Source organism: Oncorhynchus clarkii, chromosome 6 (assembly GCF_045791955.1).
Source record: "Oncorhynchus clarkii lewisi isolate Uvic-CL-2024 chromosome 6, UVic_Ocla_1.0, whole genome shotgun sequence".
In the NCBI taxonomy this organism is placed as follows: Eukaryota; Metazoa; Chordata; class Actinopteri; order Salmoniformes; family Salmonidae; genus Oncorhynchus; species Oncorhynchus clarkii.
Genome location: NC_092152.1, coordinates 38,614,263 through 38,641,112, shown reverse-complemented (window position 1 = coordinate 38,641,112; position 26,850 = coordinate 38,614,263). Strand labels below are relative to the sequence as shown.

At 43.2% G+C, this 26,850-nt stretch overlaps 1 protein-coding gene across 1 annotated transcript; it reads right to left on the bottom strand.

Annotated features, from left to right (window-relative positions):
- Positions 1 to 1,401: 1,401 nt before the first annotated feature.
- Positions 1,402 to 19,965, bottom strand: LOC139411104 (HtrA serine peptidase 4). Its single transcript, XM_071156964.1, has 10 exons — positions 19,148 to 19,965; positions 9,033 to 9,132; positions 8,582 to 8,786; positions 7,154 to 7,243; positions 6,895 to 6,999; positions 6,566 to 6,598; positions 4,639 to 4,753; positions 4,387 to 4,444; positions 4,006 to 4,101; positions 1,402 to 2,128 (listed from the first exon to the last, which is right to left on the bottom strand). The coding sequence occupies exons 1-10, from the start codon at positions 19,566 to 19,568 to the stop codon at positions 1,963 to 1,965; spliced, it is 1,389 nt and encodes a 462-aa protein (XP_071013065.1). The 5' UTR covers positions 19,569 to 19,965; the 3' UTR covers positions 1,402 to 1,962.
- Between the last annotated feature and the right edge of the window lie 6,885 nt (positions 19,966 to 26,850).

Here is a 26,850-nt window from a genome sequence, read left to right as displayed (position 1 = left end):
AGGCCGGTTGGACGTACTGCCAAATTCTCTAAAACGACGTTGGAGGCAGCTTATGGTAGAGAAATGAACATAATTATCTGGCAACAGCTCTGGTGGACAATCTTGCAGTCCGCATGCTAATTGCACACTCCTTCAACTTGAGACATCTGTGGCATTGTGTTGTGTGACAACTGCACATTTTAGTGGCCTTTTGTCCCCAGCACTAGGTGCACCTGTCCAATGATCATGCTGTTTAATCAGCTTCTTGATATGTTACACCTGTCAGGTGGATGGATTATCTTGGAAAAGGAGAAATGCTCACCAACAGGGATGTAAACAAATTTGTGCACAAAATTTGAGAGAAATAATGTTTTTGTACTAATGAAAGTTTTCTGGGATTTTTTAAATTTCAGTTCATGAAACATGGGACCAACACTTTTTACATGTTGTGTTTATATTTTTGCACTACCTTATTGTATTTTAAGTGATAGGCTACTTGAGTAAAATGACTGCCTTCTATAAATATGGACTGAAAGCTGAAATTGATACATTTGATGGAATATTATGTCTTCCAAAATGTGACATTTTAGGAAAAAGGTTGGCAAAAATGCATCTTCCTAGGTGTAATGTGAGAGAATGCCGACTGTGTTTGCCATCCCTGCACATCAAGTGTTTGTGGTTCAATAAAATGTTTGTTTGATTAAGTATTTCTATTTGAATCCTGTTCTGAATCTATGATTTGTTCAAAATGAACAATGTATGAGATGGGTCCTTTTGTTCTGTGCATGTATCCATCCATGCACTTTACGATTCATTGTGTGTCTGTACACCTGATGACTTAGGCTTGTTCAAAGCACAGAGATATTTTTACTGTGACATACAGGTAACTGCCAAAATAAAGGAAACACCAATTAATAGTGTCTTAATAGGGCATAGAGCCAGAACAGCTTCGATGCACCTAGGCATAGATTTTACAAGCGTCTGGAACTCTATCGGAGGGATGCGACGACATTCTTACATGAGAATTTACATAATTTGGTGTTTTGTTGATGGAAAATGCTGTCTCAGGCGCTGTTCCAGAATCTCCCATAAGCATTCAATTGTGTTGAGATCTGGTGACTGAGACGGCCATGGCATATGGTTTATATCTTTTTCATGCTCATCAAGCCATTTCAGTGACCACTCGTGCCCTGTAGATGGGGGCCATTGCCATCATTTGGGGGCAAAGCCATGGTAGCCAAAATAATGGCCTGCCCATCATTTTTAAACATGACCCTAAGCATGAGATGTTAATTGCTTAGTTAACTACGGAACCACACCTGTGTGGAAGCACAGGCTTTCAATATACTTTGTATCCCTCATTTACTCAAGTGTTTCCATTATTATGGCAGTTACGTGTACTTAGAGGAAAGGAAAACCAGGTTTTAGAGCCAAGCACTATAAAGACTTTATTAAGTGTCCACAAATGTCATATTTGCTACTTCCAGAGGTAACACATTGTACATATCATGACTTAAAAAAACACAAACCATGCCTCTTAGAACTGCCTATACAGACTGGAGCTGAATGTCTCCTAAGTACATTGGATTCTATAGTTCTGGCAGAGAAATGGGTGCGGCACAGTTCATAGGGGACTCCCATCACCACAATGTTGCATATTGTAACTACGTATATTGCTATGGGAGTACGTCAGCGCTAACACGTGCATGTATGGCATGAACCACATTCACTTGCGACACACAGGCACCATAAACAACCGGCGTACATTTGGCAAATGCATTTGGCACAACCGTTGTGATACAACAGAGTTTTAAAAAAAATTATATACAAAAATAACACAATCGTCGTGGAAACATGGCACAATGGTTGTGTAAACATTTTGGTGCAGACAAACTGTTGGATCACAGTGGTATCACAACCGTTGTGTCAAAACCTCCGTGTGTGTACGGGGGACACAATGAGTGGAGCGAGACAGGCAGCCACTCAGTCGATTTCCTCAGGGACAACCTTAATCATGACGTCTTCGTTAGCTCGCCGCACTACCACGGACAGCGGACTGCCTGACTGGACAGCGTCACTCACCTCGTCTGTGGTCTGGATGGGTTGACCGTTGATGCTGATTATAACATCATGGTTAATCATGCCAGCACTGCATGGGGAACATGCATTAGAAAACAATTAACACTACACACACCTAGCCTGCTCCCAGATCTGTTTGTGCTCTTGACCACTCCGTTGATTGCCGTCAAGCCAATGTTTGGCGTGACACGGACTTGGCATGATCGCACAAATACTGGCACTCAGGCTCACGCACCCTCGCTGTTATACGAAAGTCAACCTTTCTCTGACTTCTCATCTTATACCCTAAAGGAACAAGCATTGACCTTTAGACTAAGTTGCAGATGCTGTGTCTTGATCTGAGAGAGAGAGATGCCGGTGGATTCAAATCCAACAGATAATAGGCCAATCATTACCATTCACTATAGTTTTGTAGTGTTTGCCAGGCTGGTTTATTATTGGACCTAACATCTATTAGCCATTTTGATTGGCATTCAGATTCAGAAGCATTTGTTTGAGAGGGCTGCTGCATGCATGTTTGTGTTCCATAGCTGTGGGGGCTACTTCCTGCTATTACCCACAACGACAACATAGCACACAGAGCTATTGAGACAGATTTGAGCTCCTAACTGTTCTAGCTTTTTTTGCATGGGGTAAGAGGGGATGTGGTTGAAAGTAATAGGGCTCTGTTCAAAAGTAGTGCACTATGAAGGATATAGGGTACCATTTGGGGCATGGCCAGGAAGAGGACGTAATCAGAACCCTGCCTGTGGGTGCCTGCTGGCTGGAGTGTAGTAGAGATCTGGACCAGAGTCTAGTCTAATAGCCTTGATAACCACAGGCCTGTCATTCCGTTCCTTTTGAAAATATCCTGATGCCTCCAAACCCCTTTGTGCACAGCACTGTCTGCTAAACCATGTGACCAAGACCTAATGGATAAACAAACAAGTATCCTACTGCGCAGCACAAATCATACAGACTTGTTTCAGGTTGTGTACAAAACCTTTTAATATTAAGTAGTGCTACTGTATCCTTCTTATATCCCATTAAAACTGCTTTGGTATTATGAATTTAATAACGTTCCTATTCAAAAAGCGCAATGTAACAGGTAATTGTCAGATTTAGGTCTCTATACCACTCAAATACACAAAACTATCATCTGTGAATAACATAGTAATGGCGGTATTGTCCCATTATCAAGCCTTCTGTGGGTGTTCCCAACATATTCCAATAATGAGAAGAAGTCTTGACTCTGCGTGTGTCCCCTGTCTGGCATCGGCACACATTTCAGCAAATAAACGCAGGGTCTAAATGAATTGTTTACGAGTGAACTTCAGTGAGTACCGTAAAGATTGTGCAAAATAAGATAAAGGAGAACAATATCATTGCCATGGGGCGGCAGGGTAGCCTAGTGGTTAGAGCGTTGGACTAGTAACCGGAAGGCTGCAAGTTCAAATCCCAGAGCTGACAAGGTACAAAATCCACTGTTCTTAGGCCGTCATTGAAAATAAGAATTTGTTCATTAATTGACTTGCCTAGTTAAATAAAGCTTAAAAAATATATAAAAAAAAAATGGATGAGACAGCAGTCGGGTTTGACATGGTCGGCTTAACTACGGGGTATACAGGAATGGTGCTAAAGCACAAAACCGGGGGTGTGTGATTGGCAGCCTAGTCTTTGCAAGTCTGATCTGCGATGGATTTGTTATTCTAATGTTTTTACTGGTCACAATAAGCAGTGCGGTAGTCTTTTCAAAATTTTATTGAGCAAAAGCTGTGTACGTTAAGGAAATAGATCCCAGTCTCTAATAAGCACCGGTTGTGTTAAGTGATTAGAAGCAAATGTCTGGGATATTAATTTAAGTTTTACGGTAGGGCACTACTTTTGACCAGGACCCATAGGACTCTGATAAAAAGTAGTGCATTTTATAAGGATAGGGTGCAATTTGGGATGCACACTCAGTCTTACCTGGAGGCAGCTGTTCCTGGGATCACTTCATAAACGTACACTCCTGAGCTCACATCTGGGAAGCTGCTCTCCCGCTCCCTCAGATCTCGGATCAAACTGGGAGGAGGAAACAGAGGATATTACACACAGTATGGCAAGACTTGGAAATGGTCACACACAAGATTTTAGCCAGCAAAATTTTGAGAAAGGCAACAATTTGACCGTAAACTTAATGTAGATTGTGGCTTAATCGGGATCAGCATTTATGGTGCATAGTAAACCTGCCAGTAATAATGGCACGGCCTGCGTCCCCAATGGCACCCTATTCCCTATATATAACACTACTTTTGACCTGGCCATGGAAAAGTGATCCCTTTTGACCAAAAGCAGATCTTTACTCACTGAGTTGAGAGTTGAAGCATCCGGACACCCATGTATTTCTTTTTTGGCAGTGTCTTTCCTGATAACAATGCAGTAAAATAAGAACGGTTATAGAATACCAAATAATTGTATAGAAATGTGCCAAATAAGAATTTGATCTTAACTGACTTGACTAGTCAAATAAAAATGATCCGCAATCTGAACAAGAAAAGCTATCATGTAAATCATGGGGTATATTAGTGAAATCAGTAGTGAAGAATTAGTCATACAAACCCTTGATTTGTCTGTCGTAGGAATCCGCAAGGAATTGCCGTATTCTGTCAGCAGGAATTGCAAAGGATATTCCTGCTGTGACCTTCAGAGTATTTATGCCAATGACATCCCCATCCTGGAAACAAGTCAAATTGAACATAACAAATGGTGAATATAAACAGAACTGTAGCATTAAAATATGAAAATATGCATCTGATATACAGTACCAGTCAAAAGTTTGGACACACCTACTCATTCAAGGGTTTTTCTTTATTTTTACTATTTTCTACATTGTAGAATAATAGTAAAGGAATCAAAACTATGAAATAACACATATAGAATCATGTAGTAACCAAAAGATTTAAACAAATCAAAATATATGTTATATTTGAGATTCTTCCAAGTAGCCACCCTTTGCCTTGATGACAGCTTTGCACACTCTTGGCATTATCTCAACCAGCTTCATGAGGTAGTCACCTGGAATGCATTTCATGCAATTTTTTTCCTTAATGTGTTTGTGCTAATTAGTTGTGTTGTGACAAGGTAGAAGTGGTATACAGAAGATAGCCAGCCCTATTTTGTAAAATACCAAGTCCATATTACATCTCCATGTGTGGTTCCCACCGTGAAGCATAGAGGAGGAGGTGTGATTGTGTGGGGGTGCTTTGCTGGTGACACTGTCAATGGTTTATTTAGAATATAAGGGCACATTTATCCTTAACCAGCATGGCTACCACAGCATTCTGCAGCAATATGCCATCCCATCTGGTTTGCACTTAGTGGGACTATCGTTTGCTTTTCAACAGGATAAGGACCCAACACACCTCCAGGCTGTGTAAGGGCTATTTGACCAAGGAGAGTGATGGAGTGCTGCATCAGATGACCTGGCCTCCACAATCACTACCGACCTCAATCCAATTGAGATGGTTTGGGATGAGTTGAGCCACAGAGTGAAGGAAAATCAGCCAACAAGTGCTCAGCATATGTGGGAACTCCTTCAAGACTGTTGGAAAAGCATTCCTCATGAAGCTGGTTGAGAGAATGCCAAGAGTGTGCAAAGCTGTCATCAAGGCAAAGGCTGGCTACTTTGAAGAATCTAAAATCTAAAACCTATTTTGATTTGTTTAAAACGTATTTCAGATTCCATATGTGTTATTTCATAGTTTTGATGTCTTCACTATTATTCTACCATGTAGAAAATAGTAAAAATAACAAAAAACCCTTGAATGAGTAGGTGTGTCCAAACTTTCGACTGGTACTGTACATCCATGGAATATGTACTTTCATTAAAGAAAGTTCCTTTGAACATGTCAGTCAACATTGTGTAATGTTCTGTTCTTTCCTGTGGTTCCAATAATGTTCTGTTGTTTCCATGTGTGATGCTAAGCATGGGAATTCTCACTGAGTGAAGGAACAGAATGAGATGTGTATCTTTTTGGTGTATTTGAAAGTGAAGCAATTTTTTTACAACATAAAGCTTGAGGCCACTGCTTTGATATATCCTATGTAATTGTGTATGCGTGCACAATTATGTTTTATGTAATTGCACTGCACCAACGCAATGTTGTGCAAAAGCCTTCTGTTATACACCACAAGGACTTCGATGGAAAAAATTATATAGCGGGTGAAGAAAGGCTTCGTCAAGGGCGACTCTAGGAGAATTCTTCTGCTTTGAGATCAATAGGCAGACATAAGTCATCACTATTACAGGAGTCTGCAGATAAAGAATGTTTCCCGTGGCGAATTTTAAAACAACAGATGTCACAGTAAAACATAGAATGGGGACCTTGAGCAGTAAGCCACATATAGAAAACAGAATTATGACCTTGCAAATCTTTCCAAAAAAAAAAGAAAAAAAGAAAGATACATAGCCTGCCTGCATTTCAAATGTGCTGATTTACATATTACAATCCTCTCAAATACAATATCAAGTAGTAAATCCCCTTACCAAGTTAACAAGTGGTCCCCCTGAGTTGCCATACTATAAAAGAACAGAGCAATAAACAAAAGGTAATGACAATTGTATTGCAGTGCAATGTTTCATCCAAAACAGAGACAAGAAGAGAAGATGGACACATACAGTATGTAATGATATGTAAAGTGATGCAATGTAAAAAACATTCTCAAAATACTGCTGCTTCACGTTTGCATCCTAAATGGCACCCTATTCCCTATATGGTGTACTACTTTTGAACATGCAGGGCCTATAGGGCTCTGGTCAAAAGTAGTGCACTAAACAGGGAATAGGGTGCCATTTGAGTCAGTCTTATGACTCACGTTGATGATGGCGTCCGTCTGGATGTACTCCATGTCAGAGTCTTTGAGTCCCAGCTCCAGGCCATTCCTATGGGCCGTACTGATGATGCCTGTGGTGACCGTGTTCTGCAGGGGGAAGAAAATTCAAACAAAGCTTCAAAACTAATATCCAAGTGAGCGCTGGCCTTTTTCATGTTTGTTGTGATCTATTTGTGGTTCCAATCATCCTTTCATGTGTTTACGCAAGAGGATAACAGTTGAGCATGTTCCCTCCCTTTACCTGCAGGGAGAAGGGACTGCCCACTGCCACCACAAACTCCCCCGGCCGAAGGTCAGACGAGTGGCCCAGCAGAAGCACCGGCAGTGGACTCTACAGAACAAGGCAAACATAGAGATCATATAAATCACAAATCCACTGTTTCATGTTGCTGGGATATCAATGTTCATTCTAGTGTTCTATTTAATTATGTGAAGAAAGTGAGTTAGCATCGCTACTGCCTTCCTGAGACCTGTAGTACTGTCCTGGAACCCAGAAATGTTTGGGCTTTTCTTTAAGCTGTGTCCGAGCCAGAACGGCCCATAGAGCAGGAACCTGTTTCTGAAGCTTGAGGCAGTTTGATGTAAAGTACACCCCCTGAACAAGACGCTAGTTAGCTTTTCTGGGACAGTAGTATTGATGGTGCTTCTGGAGTATGTTGTGTCAATAAGGCGTGGGTTTGAATCCCAGGTCTGCCATTGTAGAGATGGACTGTGTGGTAAATGCAACTGTGGGCTTACTGACTGACACATTGCTAGCCCTGTTCATTGAGTCATCAGAGCTGCTTCCTGATACTGTATATGCAGTAAGGGAAGACAAATCACCCCCCCAAAAAGGGAGAGAGGCTTTCCAACTGCTCTGTTATACATTGTCCCTATCAACAGAAGACCCTATGGCACTGAATCATCAGTAAAGCCAACAAGGCACTCTCACTCTAACCTTCACGCCCAGCCTAAGCGTGTATCCGCATGCCTTTTCTTGTCGTGGGTTGAAGTATTTGTATTGCTGGAATCTGACGATTACAGTTTATTTCCATTGCCAGCCCCTCTAGGGCCTAAAGCCTTGTTCCATCACAGCCACACTTTGCAGGCAACTTTTGGGGTCTGTTGCAGCCAATGACCGCTTACTGTCTACCATCACAACTCATTCTACCTAATCCCTTTCTACTGCGTTTGTAGTCTCCACGGAAGTTTCTAGTCTTCTGAAGTATATTGTGTAGTGGTGAGCTGAGTCAAAATGATCAGTTGTATTGCCTGTATGGTTTGGCCCTGGCCTAGATAGGGTTTTAGTGGACTGTGCTTTGGCCAGGGATCCCATAATGCCACACAATGTAGCTGTTTACCCAAGCTCCTGTCATTGCGGTGACAAATGTTTTAGTAACAGCACCACTTGCGAATACTGGAAGAAAAAAAGGGCTGAATCGGTGAATTTGTAAGACCAGAACAATAGCCCCTAGAGGAAAACTTGGCGACAAATTGACCATGTCAAGGAGTGCAATCCAATTTTGGTCAGGCAAAAGGCCCTCGGTCGCCTTTTTTATGTTAGTCACTGATGACAACCCAGTCGGCCAGTGGAAAACACCAAGCAACATTTTGTTTAAGGACCTGTGGAATGAGAGAAGGCCCTTGGAACAGCCTCATTTTAGGGAGGAGGAAAAGGAAGAGCACTCACATCCGACTCAATTTTGATGAGTGCAATGTCTAGCTTTGTGTCCACGTCCTTGACGGAGGCATCGAATTTGACACCGTTCTTCATCTCCACTTTGATTCTCTGCTTGTTGGTGAGAACGTGGGCGTTGGTGACAATCCAGCCGTCCTCTGACACGATGAACCCCGAACCACTAGAGACGGGGACTTCCTGGTTTGAAAATGCCAACCTGAGTGAAAAGACACAACAACCAATCAGGTTGCTTTCATCGTCATACCAAAATATAATGGAATCAGTTCCAATGAAGGGTTTGCCAAAAACACCTAGTCAACAAAATGCAGAGCTTGAAAATAAACTATTGGTCACAACTCTGTTAGAAGCCTATTTCAATATGTTGCTGCAGAACGCATTGGGAGAGAGGCACATTACTGACAGAAAGATTAAAGGGCTCCAATACTGTACTTGCGGCTTCTACCTCTTGAAAAGCTCTAGGTGCACCACAGCAGGGGCTATCTTATCCACCACATCAGCAATGAAGTTGAATTTGAAGCGGATACTTCCTGGGTCCAGGGAACCTGAGGGGACAAAAGACAGAAATACAGAAAGGAAGGTTTATTCATGTGAAACAAAGTTCATGCGTATATTGGAGGTAGAAATTGCATACATTTCATAAGTTGTTCATGAGCTGTAAACATTTTCATATTTATTGGGATACTAGTATATGGATTTTTAAAAATATAAAAAGCATAACATCTGTCAGACTTTTTCCAGCAGTTAAAGAATAGTGGGAGGGCAAAGTGGTAGGATTTAAGCCCTCTCTGAGCCTGATATGGGCATGCAAATTCTGAGCTTTGGGTTTGGTGCATGGTCTCCTTATGAACACAATGACAAATACAGTGGGGCAAAAAAGTATTTAGTCAGCCACCAATTGTGCAAGTTCTCCCACTTAAAAAGATGAGAGAGGCCTGTAATTTTCATCATAGGTACACTTCAACTATGACAGATAAAATGAAAGAAAAAACCCCCAGAAAATCACATTGTAGGATTTTTTATGAATTTATTTGCAAATTATGGTGGAAAATAAGTATTTTGTCAATAACAAAAGTTTATCTCAATACTTTGTTATATACCCTTTGTTGGCAATGACAGAGGTCAAACGTTTTCTGTAAGTCTTCACAAGGTTTTCACACACTGTTTCTGGTATTTTGGCCCATTCCTCCATGCAGATCTCTTCTAGAGCAGTGATGTTGTGGGGCTGTTGCTGGGCAACATGGACTTTCAACTCCCTCCAAAGATTTTATTAGGGGTTGAGATCTGAAGACTGGCTAGGCCACTCCAGGACCTTGAAATGCTTCTTACGAAGCCACTCCTTCGTTGCCCGGGCGGTGTGTTTGGGATCATTGTCATGCTGAAAGACCCAGCCACGTTTCATCTTTAATGCCCTTGCTGATGGAAGGAGGTTTTCACTGACCATATGACATTCTCCCAATCTTCTTCTGGATCATCCAAATGCTCTCTAGCAAACTTCAGATGGGCCTGGACATGTACTGGCTTAAGCAGTCGGCGTAGTGTGTTACTGATGGTAGGCTTTGTTACTTTGGTCCCAGCTCTCTGCAGGTCATTCACTAGGTCCCCCCGTGTGGTTCTGGGATTTTTGCTCACCGTTCTTGTGATCATTTTGACCCCACGGGGTGAGTTCTTGCCCCAGATCGAGGGAGATTATCAGTGGTCTTGTATGTCTTCCATTTCCTAATAATTGCTCCCACAATTGATTTCTTCAAACCAAGCTGCTTACCTATTGCAGATTCAGTCTTCCCAGATTCAGTCTTCCCCTGGTGCAGGTCTACAATTTTGTTTCTGGTGTCCTTTGACAGCTCTTTGGTCTTGGCCATAGTGGAGTTTGGAGTGTGACTGTTTGAGGTTGTGGACCGGTGTCTTTTATACTGATAACAAGTTCAAACAGGTGCCATTAATACAGGTAACGAGTGGAGGACAGAGGAGCCTCTTAAAGAAGAAGTTACAGGTCTGTGAGAGCCAGAAATCTTGCTTGTTTGTAGATGACCAAATAGTTATTTTCCACCATAATTTGCAAATAAATTCATAAAAAATCCTACAATGTGATTTTCTGGATTTTTTTTGTCATTTTGTCTGTCATAGTTGAAGTGTACCTATGATGACAGGCCTCTCTAATCTTTTTCAAGTGGGAGAACTTGCACAATTGGTGGCTCACTAAATACTTTTTTGCCCCACTGTACATGTATGATACAGGGAAGCACTTAAGGCAAGTAGTAGCATATCTTGGCATTTTTAAATGTTTTCATTACAGTTGAAGGAACTTAGATCAGTAGGGAATTGCCCACAGGACCTGCGGGTCCTGACAGAGATCATTGCAGCACAGTCTGCATTTTTCATGCTGTGGTTGGGAGCGGTCGGTCCGACAGACAACTTTGGGATAAAAATATTTAAGTTGTCCCGCAGATTATTTGGAAACAGAGACATTGTATTAAAATCACATCTTTGTTGCATTATTCACACACACTGCGAATTCGCTGCTTCAAGTTCAGTCTCCTAATTGGGTGTGTGAGATCAATTGTGCCTAGTACAGTTGAAGTCAGAAGTTAATATATCTTCACATGACCTCAGTATATACAGTATACACCCGTTCTGAAAGGCCCCAGAGTCTGCAACACCACTAAGCAAGGGGCACCACCAAGCAAGCGGCACCATGAAGACCAATGAGCTCTCCAAACAGGTCAGGGACAAAGTTGTGGAGAATTACAGATCAGGGTTGGGTTATAAAAAAATATCCAAAACCTTGAACATCCCATGGAGCACCATTAAATCCATTATTAGAAAATGGAAAGAATATGTCACCACAACAAACCTGCCAAGAAAGGGCCGCCCAACAAAACTCACAGACCAGGTAAGGAGGGCATTAATCAGAGAGGCAACAAAGAGACGAAAGATAACCCAGAAGGAGCTGCAAAGCTCCACAGCGGAGATGGGATTATCTGTCCATAGGACCACTATAAGCCGTACATTCCACAGAGCTGGGCTTTATGGAAGAGTGGCCAGAAAAAAGCAATTGCTTAAAGAAAAAAATAAGCAAACACATTTGGTGTTCGCCAAAAGGCATGTGGGAGAATCCGCAAACATGTGGAAGAAGGTACTCTGGTCAGATGAGACTAAAATGTAGCTTTTTGGCCATCAAGGAAAACGCTATGTCTGGCGCAAACTCAACACCTCTCATCACCCGAGAACATCATCCCCGCAGTGAAGCATGGTGGTGGCAGCATCGTGCTGTGGGGTGTTTTTCATCGGCAAGGACTTGGAAACTGGTCAGAATTGAAGGAATGATAGATGGCGCTAAATACAGGGAAATTCTTGAGGGAAACCTGTTTCAGTCTTCCAGAAATTTGAGACTGGGACATAGGTTCACCTTCTGGCAGGACAATGACCCTAAGCATACTACTAAAGCAACACTCAAATGGTTTATTGGGAAACATTTAAATGTCTTGGAATGGCCTAGTCAAAGCCCAGACCTCAATCCAATTGAGAATTTGTGGTATGACTTAAAGATTGATGTACACCAGCGGAACCCATCCAACTTGAAGGAGCTGGAGCAGTTTTGCCTTGAAGAATGGGCTAAAATCCCAGTGGCTAGATGTGCCAAGCTTATAGAGACATACCTCAAGAGACTTGTAGCTGTAATTGCTGCAAAAGGAGGCTCTACAAAGTATTGACTTTGTGTCACGTTCTGACCTCTATTTCCTTTGTTTTTGTATTTATTTAGTATGGTCAGGGCGTGAGTTGGGTGGGCAGTCTATGTTTGTTTTTCTATGTTTTGGGTCAGTTCTATGTTTTCGGCCTAGTATGGTTCTCAATCAGAGGCAGGTGTCATTAGTTGTCTCTGATTGAGAATCATACTTAGGTAGCCTGGGTTTCACTGTTTGTTTGTGGGTGATTGTTCCTGTTTTTGTGTTTTGCACCAGACAGGGCTGTTTTGAGTTCTCACGTTTCTTGTTTTGTTTTCGTTAGTTTGTTCGTGTATAGGTTCGTCAATAAATACAATGAACAACCAACACGCTGCGCTTTGGTCCGCCTTTACTTCACAAGAGGAGAACCGTTACAGAATCACCCACCACAACAGGACCAAGCGGTGTGGTAATGGGCAAAGGAGAAAGCAGCAGCAGGAGCAGCGCGAGGAGGTATGGACATGGGAGGACGAATTAGACGGTAAAGGACCTTGGGCTCAGCCAGGAGAATATCGTCGCCCCAAGGAAGAACGGGAGGCGGCAAAAGCGGAGAGGCGCTGGTATGAGGAGGCAGCGCGGCGTCGTGGATGGAAGCCCGGGAGTCAGCCCCAAAAATTTCTTGGGGGGGGGCTAACAGGGAGTATGGCTACGCCAGGTAGGAGACCTGAGCCAACTTCCTGTGGTTACCGGGGGGCTAGAGAGACCGGGCAGGCACCGTGTTATGCTGTGGAGCGCACGGTGTCCCCAGTGCGGGTGCACAGCCCGGTGCGGTACATTCCAGCTCCGCGTATCGGCCGGGCTAGAGTGGGCATCGAGCCAAGTGCCATGAAGCCGGCTCTACGCATCTGGTCTCCAGTGCGTCTCCTTGGGCCGGCTTACATGGCACCAGCCTTGCGCACGGTGTCCCCGGTTCGCCTGCATAGCCCAGTGCGGGCTATTCCACCTCGCCGCACTGGCAGGGCGACCGGGACCATTCAACCGGGTAAGGTTGGGCAGGCTCGGTGCTCAAGAGCTCCAGTGCGCCTGCACGGCCCGGTCTATCCGTCACCACCTCCACACCCCAGCCCTCCGGTGGCAGCTCCCCGTACCAGGCTGTCTCTCCGGCCCATCCGTCCAGAGCCTTCCTCCTCTCCAGCGCTGCCGGAGTCTCCCGTCTGTCCGGCGCCTCTGCCGGAGCCTCCCGCCTGTCCGGCGCCGCTGCCGGAGCCTCCCGCCTGTCCGGCGCCTCTGCCGGAGCCTCCCGCCTGTCCGGCGCCGCTGCCGGAGCCTCCCGCCTGTCCGGCGCCTCTGCCGGAGCCTCCCGCCTGTCCGGCGCCGCTGCCGGAGCCTCCCGCCTGTCCGGCGCCTCTGCCGGAGCCTCCCGCCTGTCCGGCGCCTCTGCCGGAGCCTCCCGCCTGTCCGGCGTCTCTGCCGGAGCCTCCCGTCTGTCCGGCGCCTCTGCCGGAGCCTCCCGTCTGTCCGGCGCCTCTGCCGGAGCCTCCCGCCTGTCCGGCGCCTCTGCCGGAGCCTCCCGCCTGTCCGGCGCCTCTGCCGGAGCTTCCCGTCTGCCCGGCGCCATCGGAGCTTCCCGTCTGCCCAACGCCGCCAGCGCCGCCCGTCTGCCCAGCGCCGCCAGCGCCGCCCGTCTGCCCAGCGCCGCCAGTGCCGCCCGTCTGCCAGGAGCCACCAATGCCGCCCGTCAGCCAGGAGCCGCCAGTGCCGCCCGTCAGCCAGGGGCCGCCAGTGCCGCCAGTCAGCCAGGGGCCGCCAGTGCCGCCAGTCAGCCCAGCGCCAGCGCCGCCAGTCAACCAGGGGCCGCCAGTGCCGCCAGTCAGCCAGGGGCCGCCAGTCAGCCAGGGGCCGCTAGAGCCCCTCTGTCCCGAGCAGCTGCCCCTCTGTCCCGAGCAGCTGCCCCTCTGTCCCGAGCAGCTGCCCCTCTGTCCCGAGCAGCTGCCCCTCTGTCCCGAGCAGCTGCCCCTCTGTCCCGAGCAGCTGCCCCTCTGTCCCGAGCTGCTGCTTCACCTCTGTCCCGAGCAGCCCCTCTGTCCAGTGGGGTCATTGAGAGGGGTGGGCATGGGGAGTAAGCCACGGAGGCGGACAATACGGCGGACTAAGACAATGGCGAAGTGGGGTCCGCGTCCCGCGCCAGAGCCGCCACCGCGGACAGACGCCCACCCAGACCCTCCCCTATAGGTCAAGGTTTTGCGGCCGGAGTCCGCACCTTTGGGGGGGGGTACTGTCACGTTCTGACCTCTATTTCCTTTGTTTTTGTATTTATTTAGTATGGTCAGGGCGTGAGTTGGGTGGGCAGTCTATGTTTGTTTTTCTATGTTTTGGGTCAGTTCTATGTTTTCGGCCTAGTATGGTTCTCAATCAGAGGCAGGTGTCATTAGTTGTCTCTGATTGAGAATCATACTTAGGTAGCCTGGGTTTCACTGTTTGTTTGTGGGTGATTGTTCCTGTTTTTGTGTTTTGCACCAGACAGGGCTGTTTTGAGTTCTCACGTTTCTTGTTTTGTTTTCGTTAGTTTGTTCGTGTATAGGTTCGTCAATAAATACAATGAACAACCACCACGCTGCGCTTTGGTCCGCCTTTACTTCACAAGAGGAGAACCGTTACACTTTGGGGCGGGGGGGTTGAATAGTTATGCACGCTCAAGTTTTCAGTATATTTGTCTTATTTCTTGTTTGTTTCACAAGAAAAAATATTTTGCATCTTCATAGTGGTAGGCATGTTGTGTAAATCAAATAATACAACCCCCCCCAAAAAATATATATTAATTCCAGGTTGTAAGGCATCAAAATAGGAAAAATACCAAGGGGGGTGAATACTTTCGCAAGCCACTGTATCTTATATGCAAAACGTGCCGACAGAATTTGATCTCCCTGTGCTGCTGACGGCTATTTTTTCTATTTGTATTATACATTTTTTAAAGATTTATCAGGGGGTGCTGCAGCACCCTCAGCACCCTTACTTTCCGCAGCTATGCTAGAGACCCCTTGAGCCTTCGGCCCCTATTCTGCTACCTGTTTGCTTGGATAGCTTGTCAGGTTGGTTTCCAGGGACCAAATTGATATCAGCAAGCTTGTGCCTGCTGAGCTCATGGCCTTGTTTGCCCACAAGGCAAATCAAGGTCTGAATGCAGCGAACACCCAGCCTGTAAGCCCACCTGATTGGCTGGCAGGAGGTGGAGCACCTTTATAGGCCACCTAGCTCTCCTCTTCTACTTAAAGGTTATTTATGACTCTCTTACTTCAGGCGAACTTGAAATCTTTGCCCACCCCCCCAAAACTATTCCCCTGCAGTATCTCCTCTTCCCATTTATAGAGCATTTCTTCTCATGTAGGCTACAGCACGTTGCTCTCACACACACATTTATCACATGTACTTTCCCTAAAGCTCCTGTGCACCACACCTTATCCTTAATGCATTCAGACACACGGTTTTGAGATTGATATTTGCATAGCAGCACAATGAACTAATCTCTGCGGAAACTTCTTTGAATGCAAATTTAAGCATGGCAAACAAAGGTACTCCTTTTGCCAAGACATATCCTTGGCAGGACACCGACTATTTTTTGCCTTCCCCCGCCCCCAAAAACAACTTCTTATAAGCTACTAGTGCACTCTTTAAAATCTATGCCATTTTACAAACATATCCAAATGTTTAACACTTTCTACATAAGATGATTATCAGAACTGGGTGCATTCTCCTGGTGCTGTCAGAAGCCTGGGCCCTTTGGGAGACTGAGGTTGTGTCCAACATGGTACCCTATTCCCTATACAGTGAGTATACCAAAAATTAGGAACACCTTACTAATATTGAGTTGCATCCTCCAGAACAGCCTCAATTCGTCGGGGCCTGGTGTTTAAAGCGTTCCACAAGGATGCTGGCCCATGTTAACTCCAATGCTTCCCATAGTTATGTCAAGTTGGCTGGATGTCTTTTGGGTGGTGGTAAATTCTTGATACACACTGGAAACTACCCCGTTCAAAGGCACTTAAATATTTTGTCTTGCCGATTCACCCTCTGAATGGCACACATACACAATCCATGTCTCAATTGTCTCGAGGCTTAAAAATCCTTCTTTAACCTGTCCCCTCCCTTTCATCTACACTGATTGAAGTGGATTTAACAAGTGACATCAATAAGGGATCATAGCTTTCACCTGTATAGTCTATGTCATGTGGAGTATAGTGCATTACTTTTGACCATTTGGGACACAGCCTGAGCGATTGACTTGAGGGAGGCCATGGAGTGCACTGCATCTGTTCATGGATACTGTCCCTAGGCTCCACTGCCAAACTCTGATGGATGGTCGGAGCTTGGAATGCCTTGAACAATATAAAAATACTGGGTGCACTGCACACATCACAAATGTAGTATTTCAGATAACATGCACTTTGAATGGATTCCTCTGGATATTACTTGGAAAAGATTCAGCTTGTTTTTTTTCTCATTTTGAGATATAATTCTAATTAAAATTGTGATTCAATTAATTAACTATACCAGAATAACTTTGGTGAACGTGCCTTCCATCACTGTGTTGTGTCAGTAGTGATGGGGAAGAAATAAAATCTATATTTTAAAAAATCAATCGTATTTGACTATCGCAATATAATTTTTTTGCGCTAATTGGCTGTACCTGCACCAAAACTCCAGTATTTTAATTTCATAGCTTGTACTCCATCTTTTTAAACATGGAGACAATTTGTTTTCAACACTTTTATTTCTATGACTGATCAAAACTAGTTTTCTCCAGGCTCACTGTTGTCCCTCTGCAGCAGACATGGTGAGCAATATGTTTGGAACATCGAATCGCAATAATATCACATTATCGATACATAAAGAATCGTGAGAATCGCAATACATACTGTATCGGCACTTAAGTATCATGATAAAACCGTATCGCAAGGCCCCAGACCTATATTTCTAGCCATATTAGACTGTTATACTCCTGTATGTTAGGCTACGAATCAACTAGAATCTCTGTAACAAACCCACAGAGACATAAAGCATAAATAACACACCGCCTACAGATTTTATACAATGAGCAAAGAAAAAGCTGTCAACACATTCAGCGTGGCTACTTATTCAGGCTGGTGTTATTACTAAGAAATGCTAAAGAGAGGTGATGAAACAATGTGTTAACACCTTTCTTGCCTGTAGTGTACATCTGAGGCCGTATGTATCAAGTTTCTTAGAGTAGGAATGTTGATCAAGGATCAGGTCCCCCGTCAATGTAATTTTTTATTAATTGTGATCTAAAAGGCAAGACTGATCCTAGATCTGCACTCTCATCACTACTCACTAATACAGGCTCTGTAACTCAGTAAAGTGTTGAATGTTGCTGCAAAGGTAGTTGACACAGCTCTGTTTTGTACACAACTTTGGCTCCCATGTGGAGGAATCCTGTCATGCAGTGAAATCTGAAGTACTGTTCTCTCTACGATTGCTCTCTTAACCCCTCCACATGCTCCAAGCCTTTTATAGGCTGCTTCTCATTCAGGTGATTACTCAGTCCAATCACCTCATTCTTGTGCCAGTCCGTTAAACATTATGTGACACCCTCCAAAGCACACAGTAATTGGAAGCCATGTGGTTTGCACACCTGCTTTTCTTAGAAACCAGGAGGGGATCTAATGCATGATGAATTTCTTATTTTCTCCATACACATTCTACTGTGGGTATAGCAACAATAAGTAACCACTTGCTATAAGTAATAGGCCTAGATTGTGTTGCAATGGACACATTTCCGTTTAGGCATAACAACAGTTTTGTCAATAATAATGAAACCATTACCATGTCTAACACTTTCTGGCTGGCACAACATGGAACAGCAGACTGTAAACTGGCATTTGTTATCGTCTCAGATCCATCAAGATATCAACAGCTTGATCATGGAGCAAGTACGGAGGCCCAATACCAGATCATTCACTCCTGCTCTCTTTGACTACTATGACTGTGTACAATTCACCATCTCAAATCGTGCTAGAAAGTAATAGCCTACATCCCGAATGCCTCCGTATTTCCTATATAGTTCCCATAGGGCTCTGGTCAAAAGTAGTGCACTATATAGGGAATAAGGTGCCATTTGGGATGGACCAACATAACATGTAGGCCTATGATTATGACCAAAAATTGATTGAATATGCTCAGGATCCATGCTAGATGAGGAAAGAAAAAAAAATTATCTGTCGATCCTTTATTCAATGTTTTATTGGTGGGCTTGGTTGGAAGTAATGTAGTTCTGCCAAGGCTCTGGCCAGGGTGTTTTTTTCTCTATTGGAGAAAACAATTGAATCAAGTTTTCCCTTACATAATTGGATCAGAGAGAGAGAATGAAAGGTGAAGCATTCTTCAGTAGGCTGTAAAATAAGATGATGGCTTGACCTTAGAGAGGAGCAGCAGTTTAGCCTTCCTACTTAGTAGGCTCATTACAATCCCTAACATACAGGATGTAGGCTACATGCAGCCTGGCTTACACATTGCAGTAGTGCACAAATACCCATGTTGGGTCAACTTGACAAGTAGTTAGGACTGTACAATCCAGTTATTCAACTATTAGGACTGTACAATCTATTTATTCAACAAATAGGATTGTACAATCTATTTATTCAACAATTAGGACTGTACAATCTATTTATTCAACAATTAGGATTTTACAATCTATTTATTCAACAATTAGGATTGTACAATTCAGTTATTCAACGAAGAAAATGCATAAAGAAAATACATAAATACAAACTAGTGTCTTGATAACAATAGGCTACTTTGCATGGTTGACTGGAGATTAATAAATGTAGGCTATGAAACTTTTCTTCCTTTGGCCCTCAACCACCACTAGGATACTCACCCGAATCACAGTGGCCTTTCTGAATCAAGATGACCGGGGGATTTATACTGAGTTCTGCTATTTTGTTCTCGGCTCTCAAACGGCACATACTGGGGTAAGTCCTTCCATCACTTCCGCACACCGGCTCGGCAAGGGTGCAAACGCATGAACCGCGAACTCTGCGCTTTCCCGCTGGATATTCGCATGTCATCCCCTCGCCACAAAGGCCAATACCGCGCTCCCCGCAAATGTCACCTTCTCCAGACGCGCATACTGTGCAGCATCCGCAGCTGTCCTTCACTACACCGTAGTAACACCGTGATTCAGGTGCGACAGGACAGCGGGAGCCATCACAGACTTCCGGACACGGAGTTTGTCTCTTGTGAAGTAACCGCGCATGAACCACAGAGGCGAAGACAATGCAAACCACAAACTTTATCATTTTCCAAAAAAAGCTGATAACTCTTGTAAATTCAATTCATAACCAACAATGAACAAGTTCAAGTCCTCCTGCCCGTTCTGCCTATACCTGTCTATATCACCTCCTATTTTTATCTAAATTATGCCTTATTTGAAAAGAAAATGCATGTACAAAATGTGCATTCAGAATCCACCGCTTCTGGTTGGTCTAGTTTGCAGTTTAGTCTAAGTCTAAATGTCTTGTAACTATGTTTCCAGTAGCAGCAGTCTGATTTTGAGCTCCACTCTTGCTTAGTCCTTTAAGTCCCCCAAGTGAACTCTCCGGAATGCAGCTGTGTGACTTTATGTAGAGGATTTGAAGAGACCCACAAGGAAGGAGCACCCTTTCAGTTTTCAGTACAGCTGTCTCCTGTGTGAATGATCAACAACACTCACATCACTGTAACTCACTTGATGACATATGACAGCATAAACCTACTTTTTTTGTGATCATTTTGAAGATTTAAAAATGAAAATTTCAGTGGGTTGGTTAACCATGTCTGCATAATATCTGCCTGGTCTATTTAGTATAGTGTATGTTACTTGATGTTAGGTTACATTACATTGATTAACATAGTAACATAGTAAATACGGAACACTCAAATTACACTGAACAAAAATATAAAAACGTAACAATTTCAAAGATTTTACTGAGTTACAGTCAAATTAAATAAATTCATTAGGCCCTAATCTATGGATTTCACATGACTGGGAATACAGATATGCATCTGTTGGTTACAGATACCTTAAAAAAGAAAGTAGGGGCGTGGATAAGAACCAATCAATATCTGGTGTGACCACAAACCCATTTGCCTTATGCAGCAAATAGAGTTGATCAGGCTGTTGATTGTGGTCGGTGGAATGTTGTTCCACTCCTCTTCAATGGCTGTGCGAAGTTGCTGGATATTGGCTGAAACTGGAACACGCTGTCGTACACGTCGATCCAGAGCATCACAAACATGCTCAATTGGCTACATGTCTGGTTAGTAAGCAGGCCTTCCAGGAATTGTGTACAGATCCTTGCAACATGGGACCGTGCATTATCATGCTTAAACATTAGTAAATGGTGGCGGACGAATGGCACAACAAATGGGCCTCATCATGGTAGCTCTATGCATTCAAATTGCCATCAATAAAATGCAACTGTGTTCGGTGTCTGTAGTAAAAGCCTGCCCATACCATAACCCCACCGCCACCATGGGTTCACAACGTTGACATCAGCAAACCGTTCGCCCATACGATGCCATACACTCTGTCTGCTATCTGCCCTGTACAGTTGAAATCGGGATTCATCCATGAATAGCACACCACTGGCCATCAAAGGTAAGCATTTGCCCACTGAAGTCGGTTATGACGCCAAACTGCAGTCAGGTCAAGACCCTGGTGAGGACAACGAGCATGCAGATGATAAATTCTTATGTTGTGCAAACCCACAGTTTCATCAACTGTCCAGGTGACTGGTCTCAGATGATCCCCCAGGTGAAGAAGCCAGATGTTGATTTCCTGGGTTGGTGTGGTTACGCGTGGTCTGCGGTTGTGAGGCCGGTTGGATGTACTGCCAAATTCTCTAAAACGACTTTGGAGGCAGCTTATGGTAAAGAGATTAACATTAAATTCTCTGGCAACAGCTCTGGTGGACATTCCTGCAGTCAGGAATCTCTTGAGACATCTGTGGCATTGGGTTGTGTGACAAAACTGCACATTTTAGTGTGGCCTTTTATTGCCCCCAGCACAAGGTGCACCTGTGTAATGATCTTGCTGTTAAATCAGCTTCTTGAAATGTCACACCTGTCAGGTGGATGGATTTTTCTGGGAAAATGCTCACTGACAGGGATGTAAACAAATTTGTGCACAGAATTTGAGAGAAACCTTTTGTGTGTATGAATTTTTGTTCAGTGTAGTATGATATTTTATGTTTGTTATGGACAGTAGGTTATATATAACGCAAACGTTATAAACCCAAAGGTTTTATGTTCGAATCTCAACACGGACAACTTTAGCATTTTATCTAACTAGCAACTTTGCAACTACTTACTACTTAGCATGCTAGCTAACCCTTCCCATAACCCTTTAACCTAACTTCTAACCTTAACCATAATCCCTAACCTTAACCATAATCCCTATCATACTAAAGCAATCAAACGTAATATGTCATACTAAACAGATCAAATGCGATCTATTTAACAAGTGACATCAATAAGGCATCATAGCCTTAACCTGGATTCACCTGGTCCGTCAAGGTCATTGAAAGAGCAGGTGTTCTTAATGTTTTGTACTCTCAGTGTATGACTGCTATTACATTGGTAGGCCAATATTATGCAAACTAACAAAGTAACATATACTAAATGGAGTGGCACGATTTTAGTAAAATATAAAATGTTTTGCTCTGGGACCAGGTTCCAGCATTGGCCTGCATTTCAGATTAAGTTTGATTGATCAAGGCAAGATATTAGCTCCATATTATCTGGACTTTAAAAAGGCAAACACATACAAAAAGTACAAGTAAAGTAAAGTAACAATGTTGGGAACTTTATATAAGTGATCTAATTCTTTCCCACATAAAGCTCTCCCTTTACCACTAATGGCTTATTCATCTACCAAATGTCACCACCCGAAACAATACAATCCATCACACATCCACATTCTTGTTATGAGCAAGGACTATGTATTTAAAGGGATACTTTAGGATTTTGGCAATGAGGCCCTTTAGCATGCTAACAGATACCCATAAACGTCCAGTCATTGCGCTAATGCCAGTTAGCGTTGGCTCACAAAACTACCTCTAACTTCCTTAACATTGGACACAGAGACATACAAATGGTATCAAAGAGTTGATCTGACATGTATAAAGGGCCAAAATCATTGCCAAAATCCCGAAGTATCCCTTTAACCTAGCCTGAAATACCTGCAGTGTCATTTAGTACAAGGCTGGGTTTTTATCTAGTTGGCAGCTGCTAATATAAAGATGGATGTGGAAAGTGTCCTTCCTGTGTAGGCCTAGGAGGAGACCCTATACTCTGCATTAAAAAGAGCCAGTCCTAGGTTTGATGCAATGGAGTGAAACCCACCTGGTGTATTCCAAGCATGTAATTCTTGGAGCAGATACAAAGCAATGCTTTTTGGAGAGAACAGCTCAGTGTATAGGCTGTTTTAGTTGTCACTGAGAAAAGTATTTTTTGTGGTAATTTTATTCACATTATTAGCTTACATTTAAAAAGGAAATGTGTGATGGTGACAGGAATGCTCAAGTTCAATCATCGCTCTTCCCCGCACTTGAGCCTAAATTGTAGGCCCTAATATGTCAACCTTTCTACTGGTTTTAACGTATGTAGGCCTAGGCTACAATTGCAAAATGATCTCCATTGTTAGCAAGTTATGCTGGTATCTTTGTAGCTCCAGTGAAATCATTTTCTTTCAGTGTGTGCATTCATTTGAAGTGTTACTTGCATTCGTCTAGCTTGCTGCTTCTCAGAGCGCCACTCGTGGCAGATCCACGTTCTACTAAGGATGCCTACGGACATCTGCGTGTAGGCTACACTGGCGCAAGCTCGACAAGCACGCAGCTCTTTTACCCACTGGTTCTGTTATTTTGCCCTTCTTAATTTTATTTAACGAGATCTTTCGTTTTGGGAATGTAACTGTGAATATTATGTGATGTTATGATAGATCTCTATCATAACATCAGGGGGACAGACCCTGATTCATTTCCCCATAGTCTTTGACCAACGAGCCATGGCTAACTAATTTCCGTTTTTTAGGAGTACAAGCTCTATTCTGGCTATGGGGTAAATACAATATTTTTGGTCAATGTTGCTCAGGATCACTTTTTTAAGTGAATTGAGTCCCCTTTTGTCTATACATATATAAAAAAAGGTGTTTACTCTCTTTAAATGACAATTGTTTTATCACACAACTATTTACTTTAAAATTCTGAAAAATAAATGATAGTATAATCAAATTATGGTAAATTAGCTTTTTTAGTACTAATGTAGATCGTATTTTGGAAAAAAAAAGCTGCACCTTATATATAAACAAATATATATTTAGCTAATTAACTGTATTTTTGCTAACACAACAGTCTGCTTTGGTAAATAAAAAAATGGGATAACATTAATTAATGTCTATGATAGGAAATAAGTTGATATTTGCTATTGCTTTTTCCAATAAATTATTCTTGGGGTCAAAATGTATTTTTAATATTTTGTTACTTTACAGCCTTAGTCTAAAATGGATTGACAAAGCAAAAACAGGTTTTGACATTTTTGCAAATGTATAAAATAAAAAAATGGAAATACCACATTTATTAAGACCCTTTACTTTGTACTTTTTTGAAGCACCTTTGGCAGCGATTACAGATTTGAGTTTTCTTGGGTATGACGCTACAAGCTTGGCACACCCGTATTTGGGGAGTTTCTCCCATTCTTTTATGCAGATCCTCTCAAACCCTGTCAGGTTGGATGGAGAGCGTCACTGCACAGCTATTTTCAGGTCTCCCCAGAGATGTTCAAGTCCGGGCTCAGGTTGGGCAACTCAAGGACATTCAGAGACTTGTCCCGAAGCCACTCCTGCGTTGTCTTGGCTGTGTGCTTAGGGTTGTTGTCCTGTTGGAAGGTGAACCTTTTCCCGAGTCTGAGGTCCTGAGCGCCCTGGAGCACGTGTTCATCAAGGATCTCTCTGCGCCGCTCATCTTTCCTTTAATCCTGACTAGTCTCCCAGTCCCTGCCGCTGAAAAACATCCCCACAGCATGATGCTACCACCACCATGCTTCACTGTAGGGATGGTGCCAGGTTTTCCCCAGACGTGACGCTTGGAATTAAAGCCAAATAATTAAATCTTGGTTTCATCAGACCAGAGAATCTTGTTTCTCATGCTCTGAGAGTCCCTTCGGTGCCTTTTGGCAAACTCCAAGCGGGCTGTCATGTGCCTTTTACTCAGAGTATGGCTTCCATCTGTCCACTCTACCATAAAGGCCTGATTGGTGGAGTGCTGCAGAAATGGTTGCCCTTCTGGAAGTTTCTCCCATCTCCACAGAGGAACTCTGGAGCTCTGTCAGAGTGACCATTGGGTTCTTGGTCAAGGGGTCTAAATACTTTACGAATGCACTGTAGAACCCCAAAGAACCCTTTCTTCTATGAGTGTACAGTATATGGTCACCATGTGGAAATGCAAGACAAAACCTCTACTCATCCATACACCAAATTGTAAGAAGGAAAACTCTGATGTTTCTATGTTGAAATAAGCATCACTCATTTTGTCAAAATGTTACATTATCTGCCATTGCACACATGGAATTTAGTTTGGGGAAAAATACATTCTGATTGGCTGGGCCTGGCCAGTCATGTGAAATCCATAGAATAGGGACTCATTTATTTATTTCTATTGACTGATTTCCTTATATGAATATGAACTGTAACTCAGTAAACATTTAGAAATTCTTGCAGGTTGTGTTTATATTTTTATTCAGTATATATACCCACCTTGAGGGTTCTATCCCTACCCGAGAGTGTAATGGGGATTTTAGAAAACAGCTAGAAAAAGATAACCCAGTCACATCAAACTCTGAAATGACTGCTAACATTCCCTTTTAATTTCTTTAAGCTGTTTTGCGTTGACATTTATATCCATATGAATGATCCTGCTGCATGATTTCACAGTTGGCAGGGGGAAGATTGAATTCCTATTTTGCAAGATTGTTGCTGAGGTCTGAGTGGCAAACAGATAGGTTCATACAAACCTGTGCTGTTGCAATCTAAATGCTAGCTAGAAGCAAGAGGATATAATGTGTTTAAAGTATAACTGACAGCGTTTAGCAACATGAAATCTTATTCAAATCTGTTCATATTCTTTCAAGGAAGAATTACACTTTTTTTAAACATTTTAATTTCTGACAAGCAAGCACTTAGAAATGGTCATTTTCACAAATTCTTAGAAGGTTTGGGGAATGACGCAAGTAAGGCATTTGTGAAAATTCTACAGAAATATAGTGGGAAAGCAGCTGTGCATTTGGACAATTAATAGACAGTGCAGCAATTAAAAGCTAATAAAAACATCTGATTCGTCCAGGATGGAGTCTAAGCAGACCCGTGCGCCATAGCCAATTAGAGCTACAGCAGGTCTTTATGCAAATAGCCATTTGGCACAGGGGCCTGCTATCATTCACTTTGAACTGGACTGTGTGTTTACAGGCAGTAGCAACAGCGCGACTTTAGATCATTAGAACCACAAAATACATGGAACCATTTCAGTTCAGTGAAGAAGATCCTCTAGGGTTCTGATCGGAAGCAAGCAATGAGGCAAGCGATGGAGCCCTTTTGGTTCTACAAGGAACCTTTTTTTCTAATAGTGTAGGTATGATTATGCAATAGCATAATTATAGGTAGGTGTGTGTGTGTGAGAGAGAGAGATATGAGGGCCCAGACAGAGCTGAACTGAGGTGAATTTGGCTCCTATTACTATCTACAGTGTCTGTGCTGTGAGCAGGAGATAAATGGCTTAGACATGGCACTGGCACGTAGGTCATGTTCAAGGCTGAGCGCTCACATAGGGAAAGTTTAATTAAATTGTTTCATTGGCAATACACCATAGCAGGGCCTGCATTGTCAACAAATGAAGCCAAAAACAGACAGTTACCATCAGCCAGGTTTAGCTAGCTCTGAATCAAGTGATGTAGTACAAAAAGTAGGCTTACTTACTTAGTTGTTTTAGTCCGCAACGATGAAGAAAGATTTAGCAATGTTAACTTACTTAAAAAAAAAAGAAAGTAAGTTAACACTATACTATGGACAGACAAATCCCCATGATCATCGAGGAGCTCCACTTTAAAGAGCCAAACATAATCGAATGACATTGATCATGCCTTGATGGTGGTTAAAAGGGGAGTTATGTAAAGCTAAGAACTTGAAAAGGTTATATGGAGACCACAGGAGTTTGGCGGCACCTTAGTTTGGGAGGACAGTCTCGTAGGAATGGCTGGAGCAGAATCAGTGTATCAAATACATCAAACACATGGTTTCCAGGTGTTTGACGCTATTCCATGTGCTCTGTCCTCCTCTCAGCTGCCTCCTGCGTTTGTGACATGGGGCAACACAACTTGTCACAATGCCTTTCAAATTCACTTTGTCACAACTCATTTAGAATCCTCTAACTTGTGTGTACAACAGTAAGTGGGGATGCATTATGTAAGAAATGCATTAAAAAAATACATTGTAGAGCTCATTACAGTTCATTCATTCTTTGTCATGTTTGTTGAGTGAATTTCTCAATT